This window comes from Sinocyclocheilus grahami, unplaced genomic scaffold, assembly GCF_001515645.1.
Source record: "Sinocyclocheilus grahami isolate Dianchi unplaced genomic scaffold, SAMN03320097.WGS_v1.1 scaffold348.1, whole genome shotgun sequence".
NCBI lineage: Eukaryota > Metazoa > Chordata > Actinopteri > Cypriniformes > Cyprinidae > Sinocyclocheilus > Sinocyclocheilus grahami.
In genome coordinates, this window is record NW_015505527.1 from 1350245 (window position 1) to 1370568 (window position 20324).

The 20324-nt window shown below is 35.8% G+C and overlaps 1 protein-coding gene across 1 annotated transcript in view; it reads right to left on the reverse strand.

The window, feature by feature from the left end:
• The window catches only part of LOC107548495 (stAR-related lipid transfer protein 13-like), a 57471-nt gene that overhangs the window by 26121 nt on the left and 11026 nt on the right, over window positions 1–20324 (reverse strand). The window contains exon 2 of the mRNA XM_016229206.1: window positions 1397–1468. Coding sequence (XP_016084692.1) covers window positions 1397–1468 — 72 coding nt within the window. The remainder of the gene's footprint in view (window positions 1–1396; window positions 1469–20324) is intronic.

Genomic DNA, 20324 nt, shown 5'->3' on the forward strand with positions numbered 1-20324 from the left:
TCGAATCGTGAGTTCAGTGAATCTTAGTAGAGCCCTACTAAGGGGCGAATAAAAAGAGACAGATAATAGTGTGGAAATGGAGGGATGAGTGGACTTATGTGGGGTGAGTTGGGGATTACCTTCATAGAGCTGAGCATACTGAGGAAACCCCGCCGCTCGAAGCCACTCACAGGCCTCCTTCGCCTCCAGCTCTGAGGGGGAAAAGGGGAAAAAAGAACGAAATCAGTAAGATCACATTTTCAGTAGGGTTGATTTAAATGAAGGGAAATTAACAAAATGACAACATGACAACAGAGCTTATTTAATGTATCATGTTATTAATCATTATCACTTAATTAAATTAAGACATCCAGAATGATTGAATTGATTACTCATTTCACCATGAATAAGAGCTGTTTAAGGTTAGTTAGATAATCTGTGGTCACATTATTAGGCCTATCTGTGTTCAGCATGGCAATGAGACTGGAACTGGAACATTTAGCTGGTTTTACATGATTACTGCAATCCAAAAAACTTTGCAACAAGTAAACATAATTAAGATGAATCTGAATACATTTATTAGTATATTCCACTTCAATAACTGAGACCTCAGTCTTCATCCAGCAGTACCATATGCTTCAACTGTAACCTGTCATCAAGAACATGGTACATGTTATGGACAATGCCTTTAGACTGATATGAAACCTGTAAGATCGCCATGGAAACTGCTGAGGTAACAGAAGTTGGTTCACCAATTCAAAAAACAACAAAAACTGACAGGAACTCAGAAATAACAGGCCAAATACAAGTACAACCTAAGACTGATTCAAGATTCAAAGCTGTTCTTAAAATTTGCTTAAAATTTCAAAATTATACAATCTAATTTGTAATGTAATGTAATGTAATTCAGTTGCCTCTAATTTTAAATGACAAAGACTTATTTTGTTTATATGAAGAGATTTCTTTTATTTGTGTTACTTATTTGATTTGGGGCTTGTTTTAAAATTTACATTTTGTTTTGTTATTTACATTTACATTATATTAAAATTTTGGTATTTAGCAAACGCTTTTATCCAAAGCGACTTACAAATAAGGACAATAGAAGCAATCAAAACCAACAAAAGTGCTATATTAGTATATTATTATAGTGTTATATTTCAATTTCACAAAGAAACGTGCATTATTTTGTCCAAGCAATAATAAAAGGACACATTTAATTTATAATTTGTCTTAGATCTCATTTTGTTAAAAACAATCGTGAATCGAATCGAATCGTGAAATCAAACTCGTGAATCAAATCGAATCGTGAGTTCAGTGAATCTTAGTAGATCCCTACTAAGGGGCGAATAAAAAGAGACAGATAATAGTGTGGAAATGGAGGGATGAGTGGACTTATGTGGGGTGAGTTGGGGATTACCTTCATAGAGCTGAGCATACTGAGGAAACCCCGCCGCTCGAAGCCACTCACAGGCCTCCTTCGCCTCCAGCTCTGAGGGGGAAAAAAAGATGAACGAACGAAATCAGTAAGATCACATTTTCAGTAGGGTTGATTTAAATGAAGGGAAATTAACAAAATGACAACATAAACGTTGAGCTTATTTAATGTATCATGTTATTAATCATTATCACTTAATTAAATTAAGACATCCAGAATGATTGAATTGATTACTCATTTCACCATGAATAAGAGCTGTTTAAGGTTAGTTAGATAATCTGTGGTCACATTATTAGGCCTATCTGTGTTCAGCATGGCAATGAGACTGGAACTGGAACATTTAGCTGGTTTTACATGATTACTGCAATCCAAAAAACTTTGCAACAAGTAAACATAATTAAGATGAATCTGAATACATTTATTAGTATATTCCACTTCAATAACTGAGACCTCAGTCTTCATCCAGCAGTACCATATGCTTCAACTGTAACCTGTCATCAAGAACATGGTACATGTTATGGACAATGCCTTTAGACTGATATGAAACCTGTAAGATCGCCATGGAAACTGCTGAGGTAACAGAAGTTGGTTCACCAATTCAAAAAACAACAAAAACTGACAGGAACTCAGAAATAACAGGCCAAATACAAGTACAACCTAAGACTGATTCAAGATTCAAAGCTGTGAGCTATTCAACAGCACATTCAAAACACAGACTGCGAGATGTGGCGTAAAATATTGCATGGTTCCAATCCATCGAGTTACTGTCAAAAAACTAATTGCGAAACTAAACCTAGCTTTTCATTCAGCCATCAGTGTTAATTCCCAGAAATTTTTGTAAACACAAAATAAATACAGAAATGTTTATTAAATCACGTTATCATGGATTAATATCAATGATAATCCTGGATGAGGTACAAAAATATGATCAACATACATTTAGCCTTTGAATGCCATACAGACAAATGTATACAACTTTCCATTACACAAAAAAGCCATTGGAAAAATCTAGAGATTAGTCATGATTAGTTGCTGTTTGAATATATTAGTAGTTTTATTTTTCATGTTATTTTTAAATTGTAGTGTATGTTTTTTATGGTTTTAACAAAGCCAAATCTTTCCAAGTGCCACCTGGAATCTTTTCCTGTGGTCCACATATATCTAATTTACCATATTACATAACTAATTTAATGTTTACTAGCATTAAGACACTGGTAATTGACTGACTCGACAGACAGATCTCAAGCAAACACAAGACAAACTAAAGTGCTTGGCCCTATGAAAATCAATCCTGACATTAAAGCACCTCATCAGCTTCCATCTGGACACAATCCAACACATTTGAGGAGCAATAACACAGATCCCATTATCATCTCTTTAAAAACTTGATTTAAACCTGTCAGAAGCAGCATTTCTACAGAGGAATCAAAGTGCATGAGAGAGAAAGAGATAAGTCAGAGAGAAAACGGGAGATTCCTCATGCCATTAATATTCCAGTAGTGATCTCTATCATTAGATTTGCGAGGGCATGAGAGAAATTACGCACTTCGTGTTTATAGGAGCCAATGAAAGCTCTTACATTTTGTTGGTGTCAGATTGACAGTTTACACACAGCACTAGTAAACACACTAAATATTCTCCGTTATCAGTCATTTGCCTAGAAAGTATTGAGATACAGTTTGATGTACATTTGGGGAAGAGCGAATGAGTTTTTTAATTGAATATAGTGATTTATTATGCTGAAACACATAAACCCAAAAGAATGTGAAATATATGTGAATGGCATATCAGAATATGCATTTGATGAAACCATGATTAACTGCGACTGTGTCCTCTGAATGCCAAAAACATTTTCTCTGTGCAGCACGAATAACAATTAGATGATTTCATAAGCAGTTTACATTAGCATAAAAATTCTGAGCATAAACCATTGTCATTTGGGAAACTAGCCAATCAGATCCATACATACGCTGACTAGCCAATGACATTACTGCGTGAGGCAAAAATTGGGAAACCAACATTTTCAACAGAATAACCCTGTCAATCAAAATAATAGCTGTGGCACAAACCTGACATTATGACTAAACATGAAAAAGCAACAATTTAAAGGAGTTAAATGTGTGTGAACCAAATCGAAAACAATCATACACAGCTTGCAAATGTTGTCAGTAACAGTCTTTGTATTCATAAGCAGGCTGGGCTGATATGGCTGTCAGGGTGAGTTGGGCTCTGAAATTCTGGCCTATTTATAAAGGCAGTCACTGTCTGCTGAAAGCCCTTAAAGACTATCTCTGGCACGCACGCTTAAAGGGTTAGTTCACCCAAAAATGAAAATTAGCCCATAAATTACTCACCCTCAAGTCATCCTAGGTGTATATGACTTTCTTCTTTCAGACAAATCCAGTCGGAGTTATATTAAAAATTGTCTTTGATATTTCAAGCTGTTTCATGGCACTCAGCGGGTGTTGCATGCATCAGTCCAAAAGAAGTTAAATAAAAAGCACATATCCATAAAAAAAGTGTCTCACACGGCTCTGAACAAAGGCCTTCTGTAGCGAATCAATGCGTTTTTGTAAGAAAAATATCCATATTCAAAACATAATAATCACTTTAATGTAGCTTGCATTCACTGTTGTAAACGGAAGCAGTTCTGGGCGGATGACGTATGGAGGTCGGCTTTGCGCATGCGCCGCTAAGAAGTGACGCACACGGAAGCGCAGCGGAGAGATCAAAACAAAACAACAGTCACTAATTAGAAGTACAAAATGAGGATTTGAAAAAGAAGAATGTCAGAGGATTTTGATATAAGCCAAGAGGAGACTGGTTTTCCTTTGCTAAAGTAAGGAAACTTTGCTTCCTTTGCTCCTGTTAACAAACGTTGGTTTTCACGAGACTCACTGGCGCATGCGCAGCACTGGCCCCATACGTCATCAGCCCGGAGCTGCTTCCGTGTAGGACTGTTGGCGCAAGCTACATTAAAGTGATTATTACGTTTTGAATATGGATATTTTTCTTACAAAAATGCTGAATACCTTTTGTAATAATTTTCCAACCCAGTCTCAAAAATACGTACCTCTGCGTACATTTCTGCAACACCGTTTTTACGTACCTTACTGCACGTTTTGCCGCAGTTTCAAAGAGAAATGTCCACTGAGTGGCGCTAAAACGCAGGTTCAATACGTGAACCCTGGCACGTTTTTATTACGTTGATATAGGTAGGTATTGTGGTGATTCAGAATTCAAATATCCGAGGACTGTCGCTAAAAGTTAATGCTCTATCATGTTAGAAATATGCCCTATACCAAACCCAACCCTAAACCTACCCGATAGTGTTAACAAATGCAAAACTGATATAAAAACACTTTTTTTGATGCAACCGTGCCATTTTAACTTCCTTATATGCAGATTTGAACTGTTTTGTTGAACCGTAGTTACACGGGATTCGAACCGGAGCTCCTCGCCTCTCCAGTATGTCTCCGTACTCCGTAAGCTACCGAACAAACCTGTCGTCTATGAAAACCCATTCATATGAAGCTGATATGTGCGGTGTTAACGTTCAAAAGCATCAGTTTTCAAATCTCCCAGCATATTAAAAATGTTTTGAAGTCACAACATAATACTCTTCAAGTAATTGTGCGAAAATTACGCTTTATTAATCGAAACTCTGTAAATCATACTCTGTGTGAAAATACTTTAAAAGCTGTCGGAGATTTACTGCCTCTAGAGTTAATTTTTTTTGGAAACTGCAGTGATATGTACTTATTGGTACGTATTTCGCGTCTTGCAAAAATGTGCCCCCAGGTATGTATTTGCCATGAGACCAGGTTGTAATTTTCAAATTTATTTATTTTTATGACCTTGTAAAATGAGTGTACTGGCACTGCATTCTGAAAAAGATCTAAATATTTTATATGCTAAAATATAAAAATGCAAATGTATTGTGGGCAAATGAATAAGTCTATTCAAGCTATTCTAAAAAGATCAATTCTGTTTATAACCAAAGCACAAAAGGAAATGAAAGTGAAAAGTGAAGAGTAAAACAATAGAGCTTTTTCTCCAAAGTCGCAGGATAGCAAATTATAATTTCAGATGCCAAGAGAACTAAAGATATGAAAATGTATGTGTAAATATTCATGTGCACATGAACACAAATGGTCACGTACACACACTTTTCATTCCTATGATCAGATCAGCTTCGTCCGTTTCCTGCCTCCATGCTCTGCCCCTTCAGCATTCCAGAACTCCCTGACTCCCAGCAATGCTCCGGGATTTCCCGCCCAGATGCCCACATTTCTACTGCCTCTAGATCACACACACAAAGTCAAACATATCCGACAATCCATTCAAATGCTGCTTTCCATCAACAAATATGATCTGTGGCAAGAGTAGGGTTGCAATAGTATGAGATTTTCACAGTACGATAACCGTTTCAGGTATGTTTCGTAACTGACAAAAATTGAAAGCACAAAGCTTATTGAGACTACTGGATGGGATCATGAATCAACTGAAAATAAAATAAACAATCTTGAGATTATCAATATCAAGATCATTAAATTTAGATTTGAATGTTTTTGGGATATCCAAAATAACCCTACGCTGCTGATTTAATTTCTTTTTTCCAATGAGGGATGGTGCTATCAGCCTCACTTCTCTCTGACATATTTCTCCGCTGCATACATATGTCTAGCTAAAGTTGACAAGTCTGACAGACATTTGATGGAAAGGATTTATGTACATGCACTTGACATTTTCCATCCGGATGATTTTTTCAATACCATAAATAAGCAAATGCACATGGTGTGACGAGCGGCAATTTTCAGACCATGGTATACTAAGAAACCGGTATACCTCTGCAACCCTAGACAAGAATTCACCATCATTATTGTACATTTTTCTTCATGTCATTTATCATTGCAACAGTTATTGTTATTCAGTTCAGCAATCATTGATGGTGAGAAGAGATTCACATTCATAAGAAGGTTCAGATAGGAATAAAACGAACATTCCTGTAGCTGCTTCTCATCTCAGGAAAGGTGGAAACCCCCTAAGTAAAGTGTTTCTTTTCCCTCTCCTTCTCCACTACCCCTCCCTATCTCTTCCTTTTCCCACCCCCTCCCTCTTTCTCCTGTCAATAAACAGGAAGTCTAAATAGTTATGGTAATAAAATGGAAAAATTAGTGGATAATGGGGTTGGCCACCCCAATCACAACTTCTGCTTCTGTCACTTTTTCTCTTGACAAGAAGTGCATTTATTCAGTTGCAGAACCACTGAGAACGGGAGACGTTTCGGACGCACGCTCCACTTCACTTCAGCGCCAGGCACGAGTCAAACGAGTGCGGAAAAAGTACGCACAAAGGCGCCGGCGTGCACTGTAGCCTGTATCCTTTCATATCAAAGCCCGAAATAAACTATGTGCATGCAATGTTGTGGTCAGTTAAGTCATGAAGTTACCAAAAAGGCGATTAAAGCTGCCTTAAAACTATGCATGCATGTAATATATTTTATATGAGTCACATTTAAGAACATGTCTCTGAAATGGTTTTCAAAACTGTCCTGGAGCCCAGCACTGTCTCACTCATCTAACACACCAGATTTAAATTGTCAGCTCATTAATAGAGACTTTAAGACCTGAAGTGGGTCAGAAAGGGTAAAAAGAGTTGAGAGAAAATATGATGCGTGTCAGATCCACGTCACGTTCAGCAGCAGCAGCTATTAAATAAATATCAGCCAAAACAACCTAATAACCAGCTGCTGTGATGTCTATTAATCAAAGGACAAAGAAGAAAAAGAAAAAAAGAGGAAAAAAATAACTTTTATAGCTTTAAGGATTCATCTATATTTAATTTAGAATTTAGTGTTTAATAACTTCAATTAATTCAAAATGTCAATTTCTGTATATTGCTGCTGAAGGGCACAGGTAAATATGACATTTATTATAATGGGTTTATGTGAAGATTGTTTTAAGTTCACTTAAATTAGAAGTTATTTTTAAAGTGTAATAAATGTTAAAATTGATAGCTCTCAATTATACTGTAATGTTGAATGGTTATAGTGAATGGTTAAATATTAGGTGGGGGGGCAATTTCATAGAGAAAGCAGTATTGGTATCAATGATACTGGCCTTCATAAAAAAAGATGTGATTAAACAAATATTAAAAATATATACTTTTTGTCTTTATGTTGTTTGTAAATTAATTTGAAGATCGAATGTGAAATTATTGCAATATAAAAGTATATTTAAAAACTTTAATGTTAGGTGGGATTAATCGCGATTGATTTCAGAAAAATGTGCGATTAATTAGTAAAAACATTTTAATCGATTTACAGCACTATTGAGAATTGCATTTTATTATCTTACTGTAATTATTCTCTCCTAGAAAAATCTCCTACAGAATAAGAAATGTTTCATTTATGATGTTCTTCCATGCGTGGACACATTTGAGAAAGCAGCAGCAGGGCAAAGATGGCCATCACTGTGCTTAAAAAAAGTGGGATTCCTCACCAGAGTGGCCGTCACAAATATCTATTTGCGAGGCTGATTATATAACGCAATAATTTTTTACTGCAGATGTAAAATTCATGGATTCTCAAAGATCTGTGAATTTTTCACCAGGTTCTATTTCAGTAGATATGAATGATCATTTCCAATCCACAACCCCACCAGATACCTTTACTATAAAACACTTGATTTCTAGTGATTTCAATACCATGACAAAAGACATTATATTTTATTGGAGTTGTGAATGTGAGTTCAGTCTGCACTGAATGTGCAATAAAAAGCAAAAATGGCTTTCTACTCAGTTGCCCTTGCCAGCTGCACACAAAAAACACACATATATTGTGACTTGATTCACAAAATAAGACACTTGTGAGCCATTTCTTTTTAATGAATCAAAAAACATACAGCATGACTAATTAGCAAAGTCCCTTTAAGGCAAGTCATTTCACTCAGTAAACAAAAAAAATGTACTAGCCAATGGCAATTTAATTGCCAAGGTGTCCGTAGAGGGTTGGATATGTCCTGAGTATTTATGCGTTTTTAACCTAAAACACAGCAGCGTCCATATGTGAAGGATGCAGGCTGTCAAGCGTACACAACTGTTAGCCAATCATAGCAGTGGGTGTTTAATTCCGAGTCTACAATCCACCACGCCTATTCAAACAAAGCGTTCTAATAAGTGGTTTCAGAAAATAGCCTATTAATTCTAAATTATGTTTTTTGATGTAAAAATCTTGATAACATTATAAGTGGACCTCAGAGAACAATACAAAATAAAAAAAACAAAGGTAGTTGATGACCCCTTTAAAAGAACCCACATATAGCCAAATTAATCAGAAAAGGATCAAACAGAATTTAAGTCCGAATTAAATCTGGAAATCTGAATTGATATCCAGCCCTAGAGGTCTGAATAATCACATCATCACCAGCCATTACACACCCTACACCAAAACTAGTCTCCACATACAACAAAAACATTCCTGTAAAAGCCTCAAGAGCAGCTGCTTGACTTGGGTCTTATCAGACATTGCTGCTGTGCTGTGCCCTCATTATGAGCGTGAACAGGATGCTAGGATGTCCCTGATGACTATGTCCTATACTTGCAGATCAATATACCCTGTCAAACCGTGTGAACTGCTTGATGTTTTATAAAACAAGGATGTGATAAAAACACTCTTTATTCAATTTTTCTGTAGAATGTATACAGAGTTACTTCTGACAAATAGTTTAAAAATCACCAAACGCTCAGCATTTTGCCCAACATTACCATTGGTTTGACACTGTCTGCGTTACATCTATAACATCTATAAAGCCCAAAGACATGTCAGCCACAGCTCTGAGCTAAATAAAGCTCTTGCGATAGAGGGAGTGTTCTGTGTGTATCAGTATTCCTCTCGCAGCTGTTTCAAAAACATGCTTTGAGGTTTTACACGTCTCTATGTGTTGATGTGTGACCTGAATAACACTGAGTACTATAATCTGGCTCTTTTGACACGGCTAGCTCTACATACAACTATGTGAGTGCCTACAACATGGTTATGCAGTTAAGGAATAAAATAAATTCTCTCATGGAAATGTCAAGAGAATTTGTATTCAAAAAAGCACACAGATTAATAATAAAAAAAAGTTTGATATGAGAAGTCTGTAACGTCACGCAAACTTTCGACCGCATGTCTATATCATTTTAGTGGTATCGACGTTTAAGCGACTCCTGTGGTTACAAATGTAATCGTAATCGACTGCACTCATATTGCAATTCTGGCTACAAACGCATCAATGACCAATCAATGCAGACATCAATCCAGCAGCAAGTCAACAATGCTTTGATAGCATTAAAAAAAAGAAACAAAAAGAAGTTATTTTTCTTTACAGCATAGTCGGTAACTTGATTTGACATGCATGCTAGAATGCTACACAATTTCTCGCCCTATGCAATCTCTCTTTCTCCGTTACTGATATTTTGAAATGTTTCAAAAGTATCACTTGTGTTCTAAAATAATTATGTCGACAGCCGCTGTAACCTCCTGCCACTGAGCATCTGTCTTTTGTTAGACCGGCAAAGAAACCAGCAAAGGATATTTTTAGACCTTCTACTTTTCCCATAGAAGTGCATCGCTTTGTTTCACTGTATAAAATTTCTGTGAAAATGTTCATATAAGCTCATTTGGAGTTAGTAAGATTTTTTTTTTTAATTATTAATTTCATTTATTTGATCAAAAGTGACAGTACATTTCTTATAAATACTGAAAAAGTATCACTTTCCACAAAAATATTAAGCAGCACAACTGTTTTCAAAATTGACAATACTAAGAAGCACCAAATCAGCATATTAGAATATTTTCTGAAGGATCATGACACTGAAGACTGAAGTAGTGGCTGTTGAAAATTCAGTTGAAAATTCAGTCATTCAGTTGAAATTAAAAAAAGAAATGAAATGGAAAATGTTTCTGTTAAGTTGTAATATTGTTTCACAATATTACTGTTTTTGCTGCACTTTTGATCAAATAAATTTAATAAATTGGCAAACATAAGAGAAACAATTAAAAAATATTTAAAAAATCTTAGACCCTAACCTATTAAACGGTGGTGCATGTGCATTTAGTGAAAATATGAACACTATATACATTATATATGAACATTACATAATCTCATCACTGACTTCTCACTGATTCCCCGTCATATTTTGCGTGCATTACTCCCTCAATTTTGTTAGCAAATCAATGTAAAGTTAACCAAAATGAGAACAAGAGCACTGGGGAGGCAGGTGATTGCAACAGAGTGAATCAGGATGTTTTACACTGTGAATTTGTGTGATGTGTATTTGTCCCTTCAGGGCATGCTGTAGAAAGTACATGTTCATGTCGTCAAGCGCTTGACAGCTTTAGTTAAAACCAAGATTTACACTCATCAAATACAGACTGTTCTGCCTCCAAAAAGTAGGGGTGGCACGATACCATTTTTTCAGAACCGATCCCGATCCGATACCTAAAGTTCTAAATATCGGACAATACCGATCACAGTTTTTTTTATTTCTATACCTCAGTATGTGTTGACCTGATCATCACTTTTTTGTGTGTTACACACAATCTACTAAATATAGATAAATTCATTATAAAGAAAAGTAACAAATGAAAAGTATATATAATCATAATCTATGAGAAAAATACTATTATAAACTAGGTTAGTGGATAATTCAACAGCAAAAGTTACTCTACAAAAATAATGAGTTCACAATAATTTTATAAAATCTAAACATTGAGAAAAACATTATTTAGTGGGGGGGAAACTAAAAGTAAATAGGTATAATCTGGTAAAATGTTACACATTGCTCTTTGTATTGTAAAATACATTCATGCAAAACAAGTAAATATAATTATATACAGTGGTGTGAAAAAGTGTTGGCCCCCTTCCTGATTTCTTATTTTTTTGCATGTTTGTCACACTTTAATGTTTCAGATCATCAAACAAATTTAAATATTAGTCAAAGATAACACAAATGAACACAACATGCAGTTTTTAAATTAAGGTTTTTATTATTAAGGGAAAACAAAATCCAAAACTACATGGCCCTGTGTGAAAAAGTGTTGGCCCCCTTCCTGATTTCTTATTTTTTTGCATGTTTGTCACACTTTAATGTTTCAGATCATCAAACAAATTTAAATATTAGTCAAAGATAACACAAATGAACACAACATGCAGTTTTTAAATTAAGGTTTTTATTATTAAGGGAAAACAAAATCCAAAACTACATGGCCCTGTGTGAAGAAGTGTTCACCCCCTTGTTAAAACTGTGGTTTATCACACCTGAGTTAAATTTCTCTAGCCACACCCAGGCCTGATTACTGCCACACCTGTTCTCAATCAAGAAATCTCTTAAATAGGACCTACCTGACAAAGTGAAGTAGACCAAAAGATCCTCAAAAGCTACTTTACCCTAAGTGTAAACAACGCTGATTACGCCGATTACGTTCATGTGCGCGCTTTCCCCCTAACGTAAATAATGGCGATTACGTTCTAGGGTACTCTCCAAAATGGCAGAAGACATAACTCGGGGGAGAAGAATTATTAAATAAATTATGTTATTTTTGATTTCTTTGAGCACAAAAAGTATTCCTGTAGCTTCGCAAAATTGAATTTGATGTCACTGTTTTACTGATGTCCTTACTACGTTTCTGTCTGGGAACATTTCAGTTGCGTTGCTGTCTATGGGAGGGTTAGAGAGCTCTCATGTTACATACCAACTAAAATGTTCAGACACAGAATTTCTACAGCTATTTTAGGACCACATTTTATACACGATGGCAACCTGGATTAGTGAAAAATAACTTCAATAACTAACAAAGTAACAATTGAAATAAACACAGCCTGATTAATAAGATACCCACCCACTCACTCCGTCTCGGCTCCAAACCGCACACAGACGGCGCTGAGCGGGTGAGAGTGATTTGTAGTAAGCCTGGGTAATCCCTGCTGCATGAACAAAACAAACCAGAATTAGACAGAGGCATTTAAAGCACTGAAAACCCTGAAGCAGAAGTGAAAAACACTACTAAATGCTCCCATGAGCGCTGACTGAGCGAGCAGAAGGAAAGTACTTCATCTAATTTTGAATGTACTTTAAAAGCCTGTTGGCATCCCATATGTGTGGTATCTGTATGTGTGTGTATGTGTTTGTGATGGGGGACTCAGGGAGTGACCTTTGGTAAATTTAATGTAGTGTGAACCTGCTGTGTGTCGGGAGGGAGCCTTACTTCATTCTTTGCTTGTGTGAGAGTGTGTGCTTCTTGCGCGGTTGCATCATGAGCAGATGGTTTTAAGATGACCAAACTTATGTTGTGTGTGTAACAGTATAACTTATGCTGTGTTGTGTGACAGATACAAAAGGACTGATTGAGACAAGAAAAAAGCTAAAGAATGAGATAGATGCAATCAAATTACACCCCCATTTGGAAGTATTTTATCCATAGGAGGCCAGAGGTGAAAGTTTCATCACTGCTTGCGTGATTATATAAATATTTGAAAATTATTATTAAAATAATTTTTGCATTATTGTTGGTGGTAATGTTGTTGTATGAATGCATTACTGCTTGATCTGTTTATACTGTTTATATAATATAATATAATATAATATAATATAATAAGTGCTGGGCAATGATTACATTTTTTAATCGTGATTAAATCGCATGATTTTCTGTGATTAATCACGATTAATCGCATTGTTATGCACAAAATTCAATAATGAATTCAAAAGTAGTGTATTGTGCACTTTTTTCATATAAAAGTAAACCATTTGTACATTCTCTAACACGCATATTTTAGATTCACAATTAATATAAAAGCCTCTGGTGTGTAAAAATAGTAAATATCATGTCAAATATCAAAGTTATAGGAGCATTAAATAGTTAATAAAGAAACTTCATTCTAATGCTCATTATATTAGCGTTAGCCACGCCTATGCTAACGATTAACTACTCTAATAACAGCGTTCATTTCAATCAGACATTCAAATTAAAATATTGAATAATATTCATAACAGAAGCGGTGTTTCCCCCAGACTTACACTTCATTTGTAGCGGCATATACTGTATATGCAAATTCATTCTCTGCCAGCAGGAGGCGCTTGTAAAGCGGGAGAGATAGAGGTTTCCCCAGTAACGGCTGTACACAAAGCAGCGCTCAGCTCATAAACTCAGGCATTACAGGCAAGATGAAATGAAAATGACATCCATCATTTTCTGAAGACATTCGGTTTTCTTCAGAAATACAGTGATATAAAAACACCTGCACCGGGTTTTGACTTTGACACGTGCAGTGCTCATGTTTATTCAACAAAGTCAAATCCTTTTGGAAAATCTATTTGTGGCGGTCAGTTTTGATATTGTGGCGGGCCACCACAAATAAATCAATGTATGTGAAACACTGATCTAAATATAAAAAATTCAAATGAAACTTACCTGCTTGAACTTTCATTTGATCTGGGTGTCTTTAAAGTGTTTTGTTAGTTTGGTGTGTTTCCTCGTTTTGATGATGCCACGTCTCAGTGTTTTTATGAAGAGAGTGCATCTGCGCACCCTTCGGATAGCGCATCAAGAACCAGGTTGACCGGGTACTCGGTACCACCGGTACTTAAAAAAACCTGGTACCGTAACGTTTAAATTTTTTTAGTACCAACTTAGTACCAAAGTACCGGGTCTTTTGACAACACTACACTCCACTGTGCTGAGCAAAAGCGCTTCTATGCTGTCTTCACGTGCGGAAACTTCCTATTTCCCACTTATGAAGTCGTGAGTGCTTCATGTGAGCGCTGCTGCAGTCTTAAGCCCACCCCAAATGCTCTCATTGGTTGGATGACACGTGATGACACCCATCCCAAGCCAGTACTGATCAACATCCCACCCCTCCTGTGACCCATGGTTTGTCTGTATGTGTATTCAGAGCCAGTGAGCAACGGACTTTCATAATAATCAAAAACTGCGTTAATGCGCGATAAAATTATTGTCGGCGTTAATCAATTAATGCATTAACGCAATAACGCGTTAACTTGCCCAGCCCTAAATATAATATAATATAATGATGGACAAACAGTAGGGCCTTTCGCACCGCTTTAGTTCCAGAACTAAATGTATACTAGTGTTACTACTACTAGTGTTGCTACAACTGCTGCACAAAACTTGGAGATGACAGACAAAAGAGAGACTCCTGAAAAATTTGCCAGTGTGAGACTTTTTTGGATTGTGTAAAAAAACACAGGGTGTTCAGCCTACAAGAAGAGCTAATCAACAGCAAATTCTTTTTGTACACTTTTGTACAGTTATGGTTACAAAAATTATCTGCCTCCCTACACTCCCCCAAAGTGAACAGTTAAACTATTATGAACAAATATGAATTAACAATAAACAGTATATTTATAAATTAATATAAACCTAAATTAATAAATGTTCTAAAAAATGTTTAAGGTTAGTTAATGATATTTAATGCATTAACTAAAGCAAAATTATACAAAAGAAAAAAAAAAGAAGAAGAAATGACCTTAAAAATGTATGCTGTCATAGTCCACACTTCTTCAATATTTGCATCTTTTAAATCTGCATCAACTTCCAAGTGAACAAAAGTCAAATTCTACTGATTGGATCCTTAAAGCCTTTTTTTGTCTTCAGTGTTTCTGAAGTGGTTTAGGTTGAAAGCAAACGAGGCCACTCCATTGACTTTTTCAAGAGGTCTTCTGGTATATTTCTCAATGTGCTAGGGTACATTTTTGATAATTCTATGACATCTTTGTATCACTGATGAAAGTGAAAGGTCACAGACACATCCAGAGGCTCATCAGGATAACACTGTGACTGTTGAGAAACGGACTATGGAGCCTCTGTGTTTCTGAAAAGTCTCAGTGTTGCAAAAGACTGCATTTCGAAGAGTGTCTGTGCATTTCTGAAGAGTGCCTGTGTTCTTCAGAGGAGCTTCTGAAGAGTCTTCACCCTTTCCACAGAGTATCACTATGTTCCTGAAGAATATAAGTGCATTTGTGAACAAGCTGCTCTGGAGTTATGGATATTTATGGTACATGTACAGTACACGACAGATTCTTCATGAATTTACACATCTGTTTAAAGAGAAACCGATCACGCCCACTCATGCTGTTAAAGGAACAGTACACTCAAAGTTCTGTAATTTATTCACCTCATGTCATTCGAATCCTGTATGACTTTTTCTTCTGTGCAATGTGCAAGAAGATATTTTGAGAAATGTTTCAGTGTTTTTTTTCCCCAATTCAATGGATGTCAAAGATAACCAAAGCTACTTGATTACCAATATTCTTCAAAATATCTTCTTTTGTTCTTTAAAGAAGAAAGTCATACAGGTTTGGAGTAACATGAGGGTGAGCAGATGACAGAATTTTCATTTTAAGGTGAACCATCATTTAACATGTTTGTTTTGTTTTAATCTCAAATCATTCAGTTTAAGATGTTCAGATCTATGTAGTAAAAAGCCTTTAGATAGAAGCATCTGCTGTATGAATAAATAGCATATGTGAAGTGTGTGTGTGGGGAAGGAAATGTTTTCTGTGCTCTAGCTGTGTGTGTGTTTGGCTGAATACAGCTCATTGTTCTTAGCGGTTATTTGGCTTCTACCCACAATCCCACAGTCTACCTCCACTTACCCCAATCACACTTCTTCTCTTCTTCTACCAATCCTGTTTATGCCTCTTTCAACTCTTACACTTTTCCTCTCTTTCACCCAACAAACAAACAAATGTATGATTAACATTCCTCAGATGACTGACATTAGTTTCAGGGTTCAAAGGTCAAATTCTCACTAAACCCTTCGTGTCATAAGCAGCGCTGCGATTCTGTACCAGCTAGTTCAGCAGCCAGCTATTAAACACATTAGTCTCAATCCACACTGAAGTATGTACACACATTCAGTCTTATATGTTTGAAATGTGCTGTATATCTTGAGATTGCAGTGTCCATCCACAGCAGGGGTTTTCAAAATGGGGTCCGGGGACCTCCAGGGGCCACAAAGGGGACTAATGGGTCCATGGGAAGGTCCAGAGAAAAATAGTGCATAAATAAAATAATAAACATACATAAAAAATAAATGTAAAATCTACCGAATTTGTTATTACCGTTTCTTCTAAAGACTGATCATGAAAATGATTTTATCCTACACCAAACAATTTATGTTTCTCTTCATGTTTATACATCTAAAAGTACTTTGATGGTGGGTAGGAAAAAAACACATTTTATGTAAGACAGAAACTAAATATTCTCTAGGTAATATTTCACACATTTTTTATACTTTTACTTGACTTGAAACTTATACTTGAAAACATATAGCTGTCTTTATGCAGGGCCCCTGGCAAGGGGACCATCACATTTGGAGATTCATAAAATCTGTGCTATGTGGTCTGTGGAAGGAATTAGAAAGAACAAATATATACCTAACATTAGTACTATATGGTTTCATTATGTTTTACTCCTATTTACTTATTTTTTCACTGAATATTCTCAGAAGGGGGTTGATTGCAAGGAGGTCATCATAATTGGTGATTGGTGGCAGCAATGTTCGAAAAACCCTGATATACAGGATCTAACGCACATCAATATGAATTATTTAAATCGCCCTTCACATTTCTGAATTAAATCACACAGCTACAGAAAACTAGCCAACAACCCAGAGGCACTTATTATGGAGACCACAGCCAGATGCACTGAAGAATAAAGGGAGGTTAAAACTCACCGTGACCCTTTCGATGCTGTGGGGACGACCTCTCCATCCTAATCACTTAAACTCCAGTGGTTAAACTCCAACATTACATGTTAACCATCAGGGGACACAGAAAAGTGCCTGCAACAGCCATTCAAACACCTAAAACCTGCTTTAGACTAACATACACTTATACATTTCCAAACAGAAAAGTATTTTTTATCCAAACAAGGCCAAAGCGAAGAGTCACGTTTAACCAAATAGTCTCTGAGAAGTAGAGTGGGATCTGGTTTACTGTGGCGGCAAGTATCCTGAGGGGGAGAGGGGGAGGCCCTTCCTGACCCCCACCCCCCCACCCATTTACACCATCTGGATCCTGAGACCAAATGTTCGGCCCTCAAAAACTCCTCCTCCATGTACCACATTACAGTCTGTGTGTGCTTGTGCACCTCAACATGCTAAACAAGCTCATGCGCTGTAATCCAGATGGCCTGTCATTAGCCTTATTAGGGTTGTGTGTTAGGCCCTGAGGGATTGTTAGGTGCTTCATAAAGTTATTAAATTTGGTTAAGTATAACATAACAACCTGGCCAAAGCCCAACTGTTCGGTCTGCACACCTGCGATTCTCAGATAAGGTGTGTGCATGTGTGTTTCGGTGAGTTATTGTGCTGAACATGGCACTGTGCAATACTGACAAACAATTTGTAGGATTTCTGGGATTTCGACAATAATGATAATTAGATTTTTTTGTGTGTGTGTGTGGAATGTGTGTGTGTGTTTGACTTGAAAAAAATGAAATGTTACTTTAAAACTAAATAAACAGTAGGTGGTGGCAATTCACTTAATGTGCGAGTCATTGGCTGCATCTACATACTTCCCCAATATAAAGCAGATTATTCTGCTATGTGAAAAGAGTAGTCTGAATTCACCATAGGCAAAATGTACCTGGATAACTTATGACTTCCAGTGAGATTCTGAAGTGCACAACCAATGGACACTTTACTATCCCATGAAACCACGAGAGAGAATTTTTGAATGGCAGCGAAGCAATGCAACTGACACTGATATGAATGTAGTACACCATGATTTCCTGTTTTAAACTGACAATTAAATGTACCATATTGATATAAATAAAGCAAAGAGAAAAAAAATATAAAATTTTTCAATATTAACATCATAAACTGCATTAAAAACTACATTAAATCAAGGGTTTCCCAAACTGGGCTTAATGTAAGAACTACAGTGGGTTTGTGATTTGAGGTTATTTAAACACTGGAAATTTGCAGGTAAAAAAAATGTTTACCTGCAAATGACACTGAATGCAAATGTGTTATGCATTAATGAACAAACATTAATAAACATGAATATAACAATGATATTACTAGTGATCGACCCATATTGATTTTATTTTATAACCGATACCGATAATTTGCATGTTTATGTGCCTGATAACCGATATGCAGAACCGATATTTATTTACCGTTATAAAGTAAATAAATGAGTAAGAACATGCTTGAGAAGTAAGAACATGCTTCACTTTGGTTTTTCATCTTTTCAGTTATCCTTTTTTTTGGATAGTGTGTTGAAAATTAGCAGTCTTTCATGCTAAATTTAATCTTCATATTACAACAATAAAAAACATTTTATTTATAAAACAAACATCAACCGCAACAACACTAATATTAACAATAAGCAAAATAAATGTAGAATGTCTAATGTTTTCAAACGGAGAAAATAAATAAAGGACAGGAGTCATATCAACTTCATTTTAAACTACAGTTTTAGTAGGTTTATAAGCTGTTTAATAGCTACAGAGTCAAGAATAATTCACTGGATAATGTTAATTCACTGAATAATATTCTCTGGAATATTGGAATATAATAAACAAAACATCGTATTTTATTGAATTTTTCAACTGGAATGTTATTACAGAATTATTAATTATGATTTTGTCCTTCCAGATTATAAAATGCCTGCTGACAGCGTGGTTTATCTTTGCAGTTACACAGAACTATACTCAAACTGCGATCGCTCGCGGAGATAATAAGTAATTAATTTCCATAGAGTTGTATTTATTTAGATGTTTATTAGCGAAATAATGGTTATATAGTAAATGTTAATACAATTTAGGGTGTTTTAAACAAGTGAATCTTGTTAAAAGTTACATGCGGTGGCCGTGCTGGAGCATTTCCTGAGCATCAACCCGGTGAGTGAACAGCAATATGAAAGCGGCTAGCTTCATAAAGTTATTAAATTTGGTTAAGTATAACATAACAACCTGGCCAAAGCCCAACTGTTCGGTCTGCACACCTGCGATTCTCAGATAAGGTGTGTGCATGTGTGTTTCGGTGAGTTATTGTGCTGAACATGGCACTGTGCAATACTGACAAACAATTTGTAGGATTTCTGGGATTTCGACAATAATGATAATTAGATTTTTTTGTGTGTGTGTGTGTGGAATGTGTGTGTGTGTTTGACTTGAAAAAAATGAAATGTTACTTTAAAACTAAATAAACAGTAGGTGGTGGCAATTCACTTAATGTGCGAGTCATTGGCTGCATCTACATACTTCCCCAATATAAAGCAGATTATTCTGCTATGTGAAAAGAGTAATCTGAATTCACCATAGGCAAAATGTACCTGGATAACTTATGACTTCCAGTGAGATTCTGAAGTGCACAACCAATGGACACTTTACTATCCCATGAAACCACGAGAGAGAATTTTTGAATGGCAGCGAAGCAATGCAACTGACACTGATATGAATGTAGTACACCATGATTTCCTGTTTTAAACTGACAATTAAATGTACCATATTGATATAAATAAAGCAAAGAGAAAAAAAATATAAAATTTTTCAATATTAACATCATAAACTGCATTAAAAACTACATTAAATCAAGGGTTTCCCAAACTGGGCTTAATGTAAGAACTACAGTGGGTTTGTGATTTGAGGTTATTTAAACACTGGAAATTTGCAGGTAAAAAAAATGTTTACCTGCAAATGACACTGAATGCAAATGTGTTATGCATTAATGAACAAACATTAATAAACATGAATATAACAATGATATTACTAGTGATCGACCCATATTGATTTTATTTTATAACCGATACCGATAATTTGCATGTTTATGTGCCTGATAACCGATATGCAGAACCGATATTTATTTACCGTTATAAAGTAAATAAATGAGTAAGA